Consider the following 15,084-nt stretch of genomic DNA (forward strand, 5'->3'; position numbering starts at 1 on the left):
TCCAGAGCTAAGACAGAGCTATGGATGCATGACAGCCCAACTCTCGCTCTGTTCTCCCACAAGTAGACAGAGAGAGAAGCAAGGATGGAAGAATAGGCAAACACGTGCACAAAGGCCAATGGGGCAATGCACACAGGCTTTACCCAAAGTGCAGCCAGTTAACAAAGACCCAAGTGATTTACCTGGAATGTGACATCTCGCCAGTCTGAACCATTGAAGCAGAGGGGCAGCTCGTTGGCAGTGGGGGCACGGCCTCCACACAAGTGGCGGGAGCCTCGCCAGGTGGCGCCACGTTGCACATGCCGGAACTCACTCAGGAACCGGGCCACAGGTTCCCGCAGGAGTGTCACGTAAAAGTACCTGCAAGTCCATCACTCACTGCACCCCTTCCCACCACAGGGTCTATTCTATTACTTTAGAAGAGTTAACTGCTGGGCTAGTTGGTGATCCTTGCATACTAAAAAGATTTTGCACCAAAAACAACACACACACAAGAAAGACGACGACACCACGGGCGCTTCTCATTTATATTACCTAGACAAAACTTATCTTACTAAAGTCTGCTTCACAAACTTTTAAATTTTTTTAGTGACACATTGTTCGTGCTGATCAAAAAAGTTTATACTGTACGTAATGACTTAGCCTAAAACAGCTTCAACAGTAACACCACAGAACCCCTTCCATGTCCACAGCAAAGACTGTTCTTCGAGGAAAGACATGGCATAGTTCGTCGGCAGAGTGGAAGTGGCAGGCTTCAATGGCCACCAGCACAACTGAATGAGCCCTTCCCACAGCAGTCATTGTGGATGACAGAAGCAAAGCTGGAATTAATGTTGCGCTTACTGCCCCGTAAAAACTGAAAAGACTCTGCCAACGCGTCAATGCAGAAGAGCTGATAAAGTAGCAAGGGTGCACGATAAATCACCAGAGCCATTTTGTGGATTGCACAGAAGCCGTGGTGTATTTTATACTTTTGAAATGCGGGAAAAAGTATTTAGGGCAAACTGGAAGATGTACGAATGAAAGACTAAAGGAACATAAACTTAGCATCGAGCAGGCGAACAGGAATCTAGGTATCCATGTCAGGTATTGTCCCTCTAAAGCTTGTGCCACCGAATTCAAATGCTGTGAAGTGTTGAAAAAACAATGACCAGCTGGTTTGGGATATAATTGAGGCAGCTGAGATTGCTAGACTTCAATGTGTTAGCACGCCGTCCTTGTTACTAACGAAAAAAGAACTGGAGCTTTTGCAAATACGAAAATGATCTTGAGTACAAAAAAGTGTGTGTTTCACATGATGTGCAATTACATGTCTGTGACACGTGTGGGCAAAGGTATAAGAAGCCGTGTTTCTTTCAAATGAACATTGTTGAAAGCCAGCACTTATGGTGTCGTCTTCAGATCTCGTGTCCCGTATACGTTTTGCGCTGTTAACACCGGGACAGAATACCAGTCACCCTTTCATGTATGGATGGAAACAACTTTATTTTGAATCCGGCAAATTTGAAGACACGGGCTCAGGTCTCCCATGAGGGGACTTCGAGGCCTTGCCTCGTCGCCGCCTCTCGGGCTTGCTGGACAGCCCACTCTTGTGTCTTGAGGTTGGAGCTGCGCAGAGCGGCGGCCCACTTCGACGCAAGAGCCTCCGGAGCTACTGCCATTGTAGCTGATGTAACCCGACACTCCCACAACATGTGTGACAGCGTCGCTCTAGTTTCCTAACCCCTTTTATGCACCATTGTGTGTTGTAGAATACATGTGAAAAGATTAGAGGAAGGCAAGCTGAAAACGGTTCAGGATCACTGAAAAGCAGCCAATAAAAAGCTTGTGCAGTCAATCCCGAGTGAAAGTGCATGAAGTGTACAAAACAAGTACATATAGTGAACATCCCAGAATCAGAAAAGTAATCTGTCAAGCATGCGGAAAACATTGTATACCTAATGCCCCTTACATGCAGCAAACAGCAAGTGAAGCTATCTTAATCATACATTGAGATAACAAGACTATGTCAAGCTAATGTGCTGTCAGCCCACTGCAGCATGTGTGGGTTGTTAAAGGAGTGCACTGTCCTGAGCAGACACAGAGATTGCCTAAAAAAAAAAAAAATCACCAAGGCCAAGAACGAACCCATACAGGAAATGTGTGTATTATAAGCATTTTTAAGGTACGTTGGTGAGGTAGTTAGTTCCAACTCATAATTAATGATCAACAGCAGGAAAAGTGACGTTGTATGAAGAGGACAATATGGGAAAGTGACACACGCATGTGCATATGTGTGTGCTCTTCTCATCTCATTGTCGTCAGTTCTCAAACAAGCATTTAAGATTTCTTGGGCGTGAGGATAGACACTATATTCCTTTCTTGAGTTCAGTACAAGTTTTCACTGCACATGACGATTCACTAGTGGTGATAATGGCCTTTTGTGTAAGCCTTCCATGATGAAGAAATTACAGTGTACTAGAAGGCTTTGTAGTGGGCTCTTTGGCCCATCCTTCCAATGCTCTCCATTGACGTGGCCGCTGTCGCCTGCCAGTATGCCTGCTAGAGGCACTGCAGCAGCTTCCTCCTGAACTCACCAGTCTGCCCACCAGTTTCCGTCTCACGTGCGTGGGATTCTTTGTGCTATGCTGCAGTGGTGGTCGGATGTCTACGGCTTCTTTGCTTGCTGCCGGCTTCTTTTCCGTGTAGTGCCTGTCTCTGCGTGTCGCCCACATTACCGACTTGTGTCCCAGATAGGTGAAAATGCCTAACCGTCACCGCAACTATTGTTTCGCACCCAGGTGCCATACAGGGTAGAGCTGTGTGAAAGGTGCACCGAAGCCGTCCTCTTCAATGTTCCACGAGACGAAGAATGACGAATACAGTGGGAACAGAATTCGCACCGTGCAGGTAAGGTATTGGATGAGACGTGTGGTCTGCGAGCTACCATTTCGAGCTGCGATACATAATCAGTCATATCATCAGAAGCCAACAAACAAAGACGCCAAGGATAACATTGGGGAAATTACTTGTATGTACTAATTGAATTAAAGAAATGATAAATTAATGTACAATGAAAGTGGATGAAAAAACAACTTGCCGGTGGTGGGGAACGATCCCACGTCTTCGCATTACGCATGCAATGCTCTAACCAATTGAGCTACTGCACCACAGTTTCCCCATCCACTTTCTTGTGTATTTATGTTTTACTACTACCACTAAGCTTGGGAGTGTCAGCCAGCGCCACCACTCACAAGCCTTGGCAGCGGGATGTGGAACATCCTTTCTGCCACAGGCCTCACAAGTATGTGATCAGTACGTGATGCCTTCAGGCAGCATGTGTGGGTTTATTGACCAGTTGCCTTCACCCTAAAAAGATCACGTACCCGTGACGCCTGTGGCAGAAAGGATGTTCTACATTAGCTCCCAAGGTTTGTGAGTGGTGCTACTACAACAAACACTCCCAAGGTTAGTTGTAGTATTAAAACATAAAGACCCAAGAAAGTGGATGGGGAATCGGTGCCACTGTAGCTCAGTTGGTTAGAGCATTGCATGTGTAATGCGAAGACGTGGGATCATTCCCCACCTGCGGCAAGTTGTTTTTTTCATCTACTTTCACTGCCATTAATTTATCATCCTTTTAATTCAATTAGTAAGTACAAGTAATTTCCCCAATGTTGGCCTTGCCATCTTTGTTTGTTGGCTTCTGATGATATGATTAATAAAAATAGCTTAACCCCCTTTCTTCTATTTTGATACATAATTAGAGAACATGTACATAATCAGACACTGTGTGCATGTAATTGATGGCAAGGAAACACATATTCCTCATTGAAGGCCCCTGCTACCCACGATTCTCCCGAACCTGCCTGACATTTTTCCATGACCACAACCAGCACATATAGAAGAGCAACTTGCAGCTAACATATTATGCCGCTGGTTATGTTGCATGAAAATGTGTGTTAAAGCCTAAGTGTGAATTTTGCAAGCAATCTTTGACAATGCCAGCCAGTGAGGAGTGCTCAGAGGTCACATCTTCACGCGGCTCAGGGATAAGGGAGGGCTATTGTACCATGTGGGGCACTGTTTTGCTTTGTTGAAACACTTGAGAACTTGTTCACAGAATGCTTTAGCAAAGGCAAGCTGCACTCTGAAAGCATCCTGCATGTGCTGAGCTTGGCAAAGGCCAAGTGCACGAACACGATTGGTTGCAGCTAACACGCGGCTGAACTAAATTCAACGAAGGTGGTCAGTTTCTACCTGACTACTCAGCTGCACTTCTTCGTGAAAGAAGAATGCAGAGAAGCGAGGCAACAAGGAGGCAATGAAACTCCGAAAGATGAGTAGATGCCTGCCTAAGCTAAATATGCAACATAGGGGGGAATGGTCGTTTGGGATGCTGCTTGGCTTCTGCAAGTTGTTCTATGTTTTTGCAAGATGCGCCCGATCAATGTGTTGTATTTATTACTGCAAATAAAGTGTTTATACATGCTCTGAAAAATGCTTCTTTGTATTGGCGAATTTACTCATGCTTTTTATTGTAAGGAAATGGTCTTGTAAAGATGAGCATGCACGAGTGCCGTAGACAAACCATTTGAGATTGCATATCCATAATTACTGAACAAATGGGTCTCCGAGCCTATGCGAGCACATGGCAAGTTTACTTTCCCGCAGCTGCGTAATGTGCCACAGCAGTTTAACAATCAAACTACATGCGGTTAGAGCAAATGGCACGTCGAAGATAATGGGTCAACCCTTTGCGTATGATTAAGCTGTGGCAGTGATATAGGCAAATTAAACTTCCTGCAGAAGTGCAATGATTGTAAGAGCAAACTGAGCAGACATTCAACATCCTCACAGGAACGACATGTGATCTTCCCTGAGCCATCTGCAGTGGTCTGGAGAATCACATTTTTTTATTTGTGCAAAAGTGTAGGGATACCCTACAAATAATTGCCCGGTCAGAAGCGCAGAAACCGCCAGTCTACTTCAAAGTGAAATAACGCCACCCGCTAGGCAGCCACCTCGTACCGGAGCTACCAGGGCGAAGCTTCAGGAGGAACTTCTTGCCGTCCCCCCTCTTGGAGGCAACATGCAACACATCAGGCCACGCCCTCCTCTGAGCCCACTACAAAGCCTTCTAGTACACTGTAATGAAACCAACCGTATGTTGCCAGCAACCTCCTAGAGAAGCCTCCTGTATTTTTCGTCCTTAGTAATAAATAAATTTGCATTAATTAGATTTTAAATGATTAATTATGGCCACAATGTCACTACATAGTTTGTGCAGCACATTTGTAGAATCACTTTCAGTTGTTTGTTACATGCCGCCTTATGGGCAGCTCTTTTGCCCGCACTCCAATGAAAGAAGCAGTTGCACAAAAGTGCACGGCGACGGCAGCTTTTAAAGGCTTTCGATAAATCACGGGAAAGAACCGCTATGCAAACAGTAACACATTGCAAACAACTGAAAACAGTGTTGGCAAATGAGCACAACAAAGTCCGTATAGACATTGGGGCCATTAAATTATTATTTGAAAGGCTTATGTAATCAGTATCAGAAGAAGCCAACAAACACTGACACCAAGGACAACATAGGGGAAATTATTTGTGCATAATAAATGAAATAAAGAAATGATGAATTATTGGAAATGAAAGTGGATGAAAAAACAACTTGCCACAGGTAGGGACCGAACCCAGAACCTTCGCATTTTGCGTGCGATGCTCTACCAATTGAGCTACCGCGACACCATTTCCCCATCCACTTTCTTGGGTATTTATGTTTCCTAGTAGAACCCTGGGAGTGCAAGCCAGCGCCACCACTCGCAGACCTAGGCGGCGGACGTGGAACGTCCTTTCTGCAGCAGGCGTCACGAGAACGTTATCTTTTTGGGTGAAGGCGACCGGTCAATAAGCCCACGCATGCTGTCTGGAGGCATCAATGTAGCCGGATTCGAGACCCTCGTTATTTAATAAACGAGAAGGAAGGGAATTAACCGAGGGGCCCGATTTTTTTTAATAGTCATACAAAAAGCCAGCAAACACTGACACTAAGGACAACATAGGGGAAATTATTTGTGCATAATAAATGAAATAAAGAAACGATAAATTAATGGAAATGAAAGTGGATGAAAAAACAACTTGCCGCAGGTGGGGACCGAACCCACAACCTTCGCATTTTGCGTGCGATGCTCTACCAATTGAGCTACCGCGACACCATTTCCCCATCCACGTTCTTGGGTATTTGTGTTTCCTAGTAGAACCCTGGGAGTGCAAGCCAGCGCCACCACTTGCAGACCTTGGCGGTGGACGTGGAACGTCCTTTCTGCAGCAGGCGTCACGAGAACGTTATCTTTTTGGGTGAAGGCGACTGGTAAATAAACCCACACATGCTACCTGAAGCCATCAATGTGGCCGGATTCGAGAACCTCGTTGTGGGTTCAATCCCCACGTGCGGCAAGTTGTTTTTTCATCCACTTACATTTCCATTAATTTTTCGTTTCTTTATTTCATTTATTGTGCACAAATAACTTCCCCTACGTTGTCCTTGGTGTCAGTGTTTGTTGGCTGCTTATGATATGACTAATAAAAAAAATCGGGCCCCTCGGTAAATTCTCTTCCTTCTCATTTATTAAATAATCAGCAGTAATTAATAACAAGAACACAACCTAAGAAATACTGTAGGTTTCTACAGGGGGTTTCAAGCAACATAAGGATGTTTTGATCAGCACGAGAAGCTTTATTAATTTTTAAAATTTGCTTTTATGCTTTGATGAAGGAGAAAGGAGTTGGCATTCTCTTTGCTTCGTTATTGAGTGTTTTTCACACTGCACGGTAAATTATACCATACCAGCAAGTCCACCCCCAAAATAATTATAATTGAACACCCCTACAATATTTCTGGCTTAATTTTGGGGGCCTTTTTGTTTTCCTTGACTATATTGTTCACATCATGTTCCAGTGGCATTTTTGGTGACTATTTGGATAACGGTTCACATACTTCCACACTAATATTTCCACAAAAAGTGTTGGGACAATGAAGCCTGGCTATGCAACACATCCGACGCAAGCATTGTTGCATTTTTTTTTACCCATCACCAAAGCCCTGGAGAGCTTTGGGGTCATCGTTTTGTATCATTTGCAAGTGCCATAATATGCTGCCCACTTGGGTATAGCCTCGTTTTTCATATTTTCCTCCGTGCCCTCTTGTGTAAGAAAAGTGCTAAACACACTTTGCAGCCATTGTCACATCAGCTGGGGGGGAGGGGAGGTATTATGCAAGTGTCCACCTAGTGGACATGTCCATTTCGTCTGCTGCTAAAGTGCTCATTGGCTGGGAGTGCCTGTCCCCTTCTGACGTGTACCTCAGCCCAGCCAATCAGAACTTCAACAGCAGACGAAATGGACATATCCACTAGGTGAACTCTTACTAAATACCCCACCAGGTAAGCCCTGTCACGAAAATTTTGCATTTTACCATCCCATATGATGAGGTGCAGCCATAACAAATGTAGTAATCTGCTCTCTTGAACAAACATGAAACTTGCACGACAGATCATGTTTGCACTATTTCAAATCTCACCCGAGCACAGCTAAGCGCATATTTCACTGGCTTGTTGGTAAGTCATGTAGCAGACAAGTGATAGGACAACATGCTTGGCATTGCTTTATAGATTGCCATATATTGTTACGCGCAAAGGAGACCGCTTATCACCCTTACGGATGAATGGGGCTGTTTACTTTAGGTCGCGGAGGTGAGCACAAGAGCGGCCAGCTGGTTGATCAACTCAACGTCCTTCTCTTCTTCTTTCCACCACTTGGGACCGCAAGCATGTTCACCGGCCTTCGTTTTCTTCATGCGTAACATTCCTCTTAATTTTTCATTTCATTTTATTTCCTTAAGGACCCCGTAGTAGGGGTATTAAATAAGGGGTGGGAATATAGCATATATAAACAAGTGTTATAATGCACTCAATTTTGTAAATAAAAAGTTGTTATATCTTGCACAAATTGTGAAGAGCAGGTGATGGCAGCGATTTGATGAGGAAGGCCATTCCAGTATTTAGATGCTCGGTAGAAAAATTAGGCTGAAAATGTATTTGTGCGTGAATGTGGTTGTGCTACCTACTGGGGATGGCCAATGCGTCGTGACCGGCACGTTAGAGGAACAATGTATGGTGGTCGATTAAGCGTCGAATAGTAGAACCTGTGGAAGAGGGAAAGGGTGGCAATGCGGCGACGAAGGAATAGAAACGATAAGGAAGATTCTTTTTTTAAATATGATATGCTGACGTAAGAGTATGTGGAATGAATATACCTGGTGGTGCGATTTTTAACTGCCTCGGGGGCATTGGCGAGATATGCTTGATGCGGATCCCAGATGGCAGATGCGTATTCGAGTTTCATTCTTACCAATGATCTATAGGCTAACAGTTTTACATGCAATGGAGCGAGGCGAAGGAGACGTCTTAGAAACCTCAATGTTTTGTTAGCCGATGGAATAACATTAGTAACATGCATGTTCCAGGTTAGATCATTAGTCAAGGCAATACCTAGGTATTTGTAGGATTTCACTGATTCCATGGTGACATCACCAATCCGATAAGAAAAGCAAAGAGGGTGATGACGACGGGTAAATGAGACAAGTTTGCATTTATTAGAGTTCAGTGTCACCAGCCAAACATAACACCATTCTTGTACCCAGTTAAGGTCGGACTGAAGAGTTATTTGGTCAGTGATGGTATTGACTGCACGGTAAATAACACAGTCATTGGCAAACATACGGATATGGCAGGACACATGCAAAGGTAAGTCGTTAATGTAAATTAAGAAAAGGGGGCCAAGGACGGACCCCTGTGGGATGCCTGGTGTGACGAGTGTAATGTTTGAAGCGTGGTTATTAAATGAGACATACTGCAAGCGGTTAGTTCAAAATTGCTCAAGCCATATTAGGATATCAGGATGCAAATGCAAACGAGAAAGTTTTAGTAATAGGCGTTGATGAGCTATTTTGTCAAACGCTTTCGTGTAATCCAAAAATTGGCGTCTGTGTGTTGCGGTCAAGATAGCATGAACGTCATGAAAAAATAGTGCAAGCTGGGTCTCGCAAGAATGGCCCCTGCGGAACCCGTGCTGTGAAGGATGAAAGAAGTTGTTAGCGTCTAGAAAGTTCATAATATGAGAGTAGATTACATGCTCCATGATCTTGTAGGGAACACTTGTCAATGAGATGGGGCGGTAATTTAGGGGAGAATTTTTGTTGCCCGATTTGTAGTTGAGTAACCTTCCCGATCTTCCACTCATCTGGCATGGTGCCTGTGGAAAGAGACTGTGAAAATAATAAATAAAGAAACTCTGCAGAAATGCGTTTCGTGTTTTTTAGTAGTTTAGAGTTAATATCATCGATGCCACATGATGAAGACAACTTAATATTTTCTATCACAGATAAAAGCCGACGTTCTGTGAATGCGATGGCTGACATGTTGCATTGCATATTTGTGGTTGGTGGAGGAGGAAGTGTGTCCATTTCATTAGTGGAGACTCAAGAAAACGCGTTGTTGAACATATTAGCGCAGGTTGAATCTGTCACCAATTCACTCAGCTCGTTACCCAGCTCGACACACACAGCGCGGCGGCTTCATCGCAGACGAAGCCCGCCGGGCGAGTCAATTCATTTGTCTTGATGTGAACAATTTCAAGCAGGCGACATGGAACACTTGGGTCTTGGCAGCTCTTCTACCACTTGCCGTGAGGCGAGCTATGTTATAGGTGACTTCCATGAGTCTGTTAATAATACCAAACGGTCCATCGTAGGTGGCCAAAAGCTTTTGGCATAACCCGCGTTTCCGTACTGGAGTCCACAGCCAGACTAAATCACCAGGGCGATAGGTTACCGGATGGTAGCAAATGTCGTAGCGTGCTTTTGATCTGTCCTGCGATGCCAAAGTGCGCGAACGAGCAACATGACGAGTTTCTTTGGCAAGGCAGAGAGCCTCGGCGACAGTGGGATTTTCGTGACTACAGAAAGAGAAAACGGTGTCGATATTGTACCGGGGTGGCCGTGCGTACAGCAGGAAGAAAGGGCTATAGCCGGTAGTCTTGTGCTTGGCAGTGTTGAATGTGTAAGTGATAAAAGACAGTACGTCATCCCAGTTCTTGAGGTCGGATGAAACATACATAGATAGCATGCTTACAATTGTTCGGTTGGTGCACTCCGTAAGCCCATTCGTTCGTGGATGGTATGGAGTCGAGTGACGCAAGTGGGATTCACACAAACAAAGCAGCTCCCCTACGACATCCACTGTAAATTGTCATCCACGGTCGCTGATGATCACGCGAGGCGGACCATGTCGCAGGATGACATATTGCAGCAGGAATGTTGAAACGTCAGTGGCAGTTGCGGAGGGCACGGCCACCGTCTCGCAGCAGCATGTGAGGTAGTCAATGCAAACAACTATCCAATGATTTCCCTTGGCTGATTTTGGAAAAGGGCCCATGAAGTCAATACCCACTTGTTGGAAAGGCGTGCTTGGAGGTGGGATCGGCTGTAGGAGACCAGCTGGAGCAGTAGATGGCCATTTGTGGTGCTGAGACTGCATGCAGCTGGCCACATACGTCCCAACAGACTGTCGCATTCCAGGCCAATAAAAGCGTTCCTGAATCCAGTAGGGCGTCCTCGCTGAACCTAAATGGCCAGATGTAGGGTCGTCGCGCAAAGCACTCAGAATCGCTGTGCGAAGGCTCTCCCGTACTACAAGGAGAAAATGTGCACCAGTGCTGGAAAAGTCATTATTCAGGAGTCCATCACGTACACAGAAATGGTTTGCTGTCGTCAAGGCAGTCGTAGTGGTGAAGAGCAGTGTTAATTTATTGTTTTTTCGCTGTTCGGCTTTGAAACAGTCGACGTCTGGAAAACGCTGCGACACAGAAGCCACGAGTTGATCGAAGTCATCGGCCTCACAGTCCGTAGTGCTAAGTGGCATACGCGAGAGGCAGTCCACATCAGTGTGTCATCGACCGCTCTTATTAGACATGGTGAAGCTGTATTCTTGCATTCAGAGTGCCTAGCGCGCAAGGCGGCCACAAGGGTCACGAGGACTCACAAGCCAACACGATGAGTGGTCGTTGGCGACCCCTGTAAAGGGGCGAGCATACAGGTAAGAACGAAACCGCTGAACCGCAAATATTACCGCGAGGCATTCTTGTTACGTGATAGTGTAATTCTGCTCGGGTCTACTTGATGAGCGACTTGCATTTGTGATCACATGTTCGTGGTCACCGTGGCGTTGAACTAGGACAGCACCAATACCTATGCCATTGGCATCCATATGGAGTTCTGTCTGAGCTGAAGGACTGAAGTGTTGAAGAACCGGTCATGATGTCAGCAGAAACTTCAACTGACGAAAAGAAGAGTCGCACTCCGGAGCCCACTCAAACGGGTGTCCTTTCATAGCAGGCATGTCAGCGGATACGCGACGTTGGCAAATTTAGGAATAAAGCGGCGGAAATAGGAACAAAGCCCCAGAAAACTATGGAGCTCCTTGACAGAGCGTGGTGCACTGAACGCTTCAACGGGTGCTGTTTTCTGGGGATCAGGACGGATGCCATCCTTGTCGACGAGGTGCCCAAGCACAAGGGTTTGGCGGGTCTCCGAAGTGGCATTTCTTGGAGTTTAAAGCTAGGCCAGCGTTTCTGATGCAGTTCAGGACAATATCCAGATGCGAGTTGTGTTCGCTGAAGGTGCGGCCAAAGATGACGACGCCATCGCGGTAGCACATGCAGATGTTCCACTTCAAGCCGCGCAGAACAGTGTCCATAAATCTCTCTAAAGTTGCCGGAGCGTTGCACAGTCCAAATGGCGTCACATTAAATTCGAAGAGCTCGTCAGGGGTTACAAAGGCAGTCTTCTCCTTGTTGTCAGGATGCATCGGAATTTGCCAATAGCCGGATCGTAAATCTACTCAGGAAAAGTAAGAGGCAGAATGAAGGTATTGTGTCATCAATAAGTGGGAGTGGGTACACGTCCTTTTTTGTTATGCATTCGAATAGCGATAGTCAACGCAAAATCTCCAAGATCCATCTTTCTTTTTTTTAACAAGAATCACTGGAGCTGCCCATGGACTCGCTGACTCTTGTACAACTCTCTTTTTCATCATTTCATGCACTTGTTCTTTTATAATCTGGCGGTCTGATGGTGAAATACGGTATGGCTTTTGTCTAATCGGATTTGCCAAATACGTGTTGATGGTATGGCGTGTTGAAGATGCGAGGATTGCAGGTATTTTGTCCTTCTGCACAAAATCGAATAACGAAACGTGCTTCGAAAGCACACCCACTAACATTCGGCACTCACTCATGCTGAGCGATTTATTTACCATTGACAAAAGGGCCATTTCTGAACTGTGGCTATCAGGTTCTTCTGGCACATCTGTAAGTTCAGCCACTGATAAGGATGCGTGTTCCCTGGCGAACGCTAATTTCATGCCGTCTGGTAGTATAATGGGCTCCTTAGAACAGTTTACAGTCCATAAGCCAGTGCGTCCACGTTTGATCGGCACCACACCAATGTGGCACCAACACATTCTTCTTCACACAGTTAATGTGCATCGGTTCTAGGTAGCATCGAAGCTGTCGGAATCGGCGCCGCAGCAGACAATGGGAACACAAACGGTAGATGATTCAGGTATGACCGTATCACCACAAACACACAGTGTAGTTTCGCGATCTACAGGGTTCTCCAGGAGTCCTGACGGAATCCTACCACTTACCTTCCCTGTGCGGCAGTCGACAGTAGCACCACACTCCCACAAGTCCATGCCAAGAATAACATCATGGGTCGACCGAGGAATAATTACAAACTCTGTCGTAATAACATGGCCTCCTAAAAACATGTCAGCACTACACACACCCCAATAGTTCGCAAAAGCTCGCCACTCATTCCACAGAACTTTGAATCTTCGTCCCATTTAAACAAAACCTATCGCCCTAACAAGTGTTTAAAAGAGACACTCATGACCGAAATTGTTACGCCTGTGTCCACCAGAGCCATCACAGGGAAATTATCTACAACAACGCAGACTTTGTTTTTCAGCATCAACACAGGAGGTATTTCTGTCAGTAGCACGTCTCCAGCAACCTCACCTCTACCGGCCGTGCTAGCTAGTTTTCCGGTGACGAAAGGGACTTGGTGAAACACAGCGGTGAGGGAGAACTGGGAGCATGACGTTGCGGTGGAAGTGTCAAATTCCTGTGAGATGCCGGGGAGCGATTCTGGGAGCTGGTCGGCCAATACTCATCGCCAGATGATATGTGTGCTGGCCACGGGGCACCGTGTGGCCGTTCGGAGGGCCGAGAAAACTCTGACGACTGACCATACCACGTGGTCATACACTGGTTGCAAAACCGCTATATCGCATTTACGAGGACAAAGTGATGCGTAATTATGCACTGTACCATCGCATCATAAACTATTGTCTACTGCACTAATTTGAGTGATGTCTGTGCTTTACCTGTTATCTACATGTTAAACTTTTTTTTCCCATACATCATTTAAGCATTTGTTTATGTTTTTAGCTGCTGTGATGCTGGGTCCTGTCAACCTTACTTGTGACCTTAGTGCTTTTGCTTATTCCTTCGTGCACCTCCCGTACTACAATGCCCATATGGGCGACCTGTACGTACAAAAATAAATAAAATAAATTATTATGACCCGGGACACTGCAGGAATAACACACCGGGAGAGGTCAAAACCTTGGGTGTTCATTAATGAAGTGGATATCATCATTTTCCCTTATGTAGTGGGTTGGTTCGTGGCGTGCATTGAGCGCGTTGGTCATAGCGCGGAGTCGGAGGGCATGTTGTCATCCTCGACTGTGGGGCTGCACTGTACTCTACGGCCGCTCCGCTAACCATTGGTTGCCAAGGGGCCGAATGTGGCGCCGTCATAGCCTCACGTACACCATGGTGGTCAGCAGTTGAATGCAACATCTCTTTGCAGCGGGAAAGTTCCTCGCAGACAATCTGTCGGATGGTCAAAGGAAGGTCGAGGCAAGGGCTCGTGTCCACACTGGTAACCATCGTAACGTTTGCCAACCGGCCAAACTTTGGCGCAATCCGATGCATTTTGAGCGTTTCAAAAGTTATGCAATGCCGAATGATGTCAGACACAGAATTGAGGCTTTCCTTTCCAATTACAAAATTTTACACATCCTCAGCCACTCCTTTCAGCAGATGTCCAACTTTATCTTCTTCCGACATGTGAGCAGTGACCACCTTGCACAGCTTTAACACTTCTTCAATATATGTTGTGCATGTCTCACCTGGTAGCTGCACCCATTGCGATAGTGTTTGCTCCGCACGCTTCTTTTTGGTGACTGAGTCCCCAAAACATGCCTTTTACTGGTCAAAAAAACGTTCCCATGTCCAACGCGCGTCCTCGTGGTTTTCATACCGCACGAGGGCGGTATCGGTCAGGGAGAAAACCACATTGGTGAGCTGAGCGGTTGCATCCCACCCGTTGGACTTGCTGACTCATTTGTAGTGGACGAGCCACTTGGCATCTTCCCCCGCTTTGCCTCTGAAGGTGGGTGGAACTCGGTAGTATGGCAGTGGGCTGCTAGGCACTGCCCTTGGAACGGTTACTTCTTCTGGCATGTCGAAGACGGACAAGGCTGATGGTGGGAGGGCGGCAAGTTGACGGCTTTGACGAAGCTGCAGCACTGACGGTTTCATTGTTGTGAGCACTACCCCGCACCTCCACCACTTTGTTACACACGAAGGAGACCGTTTATCACCCTTACAGATGAATGGGGCTGTTTAGGTTGCGGAGGTGAGCGCAAGAGCGGCCAGCTGGTTGATCAACTCAACGTCCCTCTCTTCTTCCTTCCCCCACTCGGGACCGCAAGCACGTTCACCGATCTTCGTTTTCTTCATGCGTGACAATATAGACATATCATGCCATCGTACACATTCCACGACAATAGCATGGCTGAAGAATAATGTTCTGTCTATGCAAAAATAAAAAGCTTCACATGAATAAACAAATGAACTCGTGAGATCTGAGACAGGCAACCACCACATCTACTGGAGCAACATTTGTGCCAGCAG

General features: G+C 46.1%; 1 protein-coding gene and 2 non-coding genes across 8 annotated transcripts in view; 1 reads left to right on the forward strand and 2 right to left on the reverse strand.

Annotated features, from left to right (window-relative positions):
• The window catches only part of LOC142573280 (heparan-sulfate 6-O-sulfotransferase 3-B-like), a 260,976-nt gene that overhangs the window by 192,701 nt on the left and 53,191 nt on the right, over positions 1 to 15,084 (reverse strand). For all 6 annotated transcript variants that reach the window (XM_075682914.1, XM_075682915.1, XM_075682913.1 and 3 more), the window contains exon 2: positions 183 to 360. In XM_075682914.1, coding sequence (XP_075539029.1) covers positions 183 to 360 — 178 coding nt within the window. The remainder of the gene's footprint in view (positions 1 to 182; positions 361 to 15,084) is intronic.
• TRNAT-UGU (transfer RNA threonine (anticodon UGU)) lies at positions 3,501 to 3,573 on the forward strand. Its single transcript has one exon. It is a non-coding gene; the product is annotated as a tRNA-Thr (tRNA).
• Positions 6,122 to 6,194, reverse strand: TRNAL-CAA (transfer RNA leucine (anticodon CAA)). The gene has a single exon. It is a non-coding gene; the product is annotated as a tRNA-Leu (tRNA).

The sequence above is a fragment of the Dermacentor variabilis genome, chromosome 2, assembly GCF_050947875.1.
Source record: "Dermacentor variabilis isolate Ectoservices chromosome 2, ASM5094787v1, whole genome shotgun sequence".
NCBI lineage: Eukaryota > Metazoa > Arthropoda > Arachnida > Ixodida > Ixodidae > Dermacentor > Dermacentor variabilis.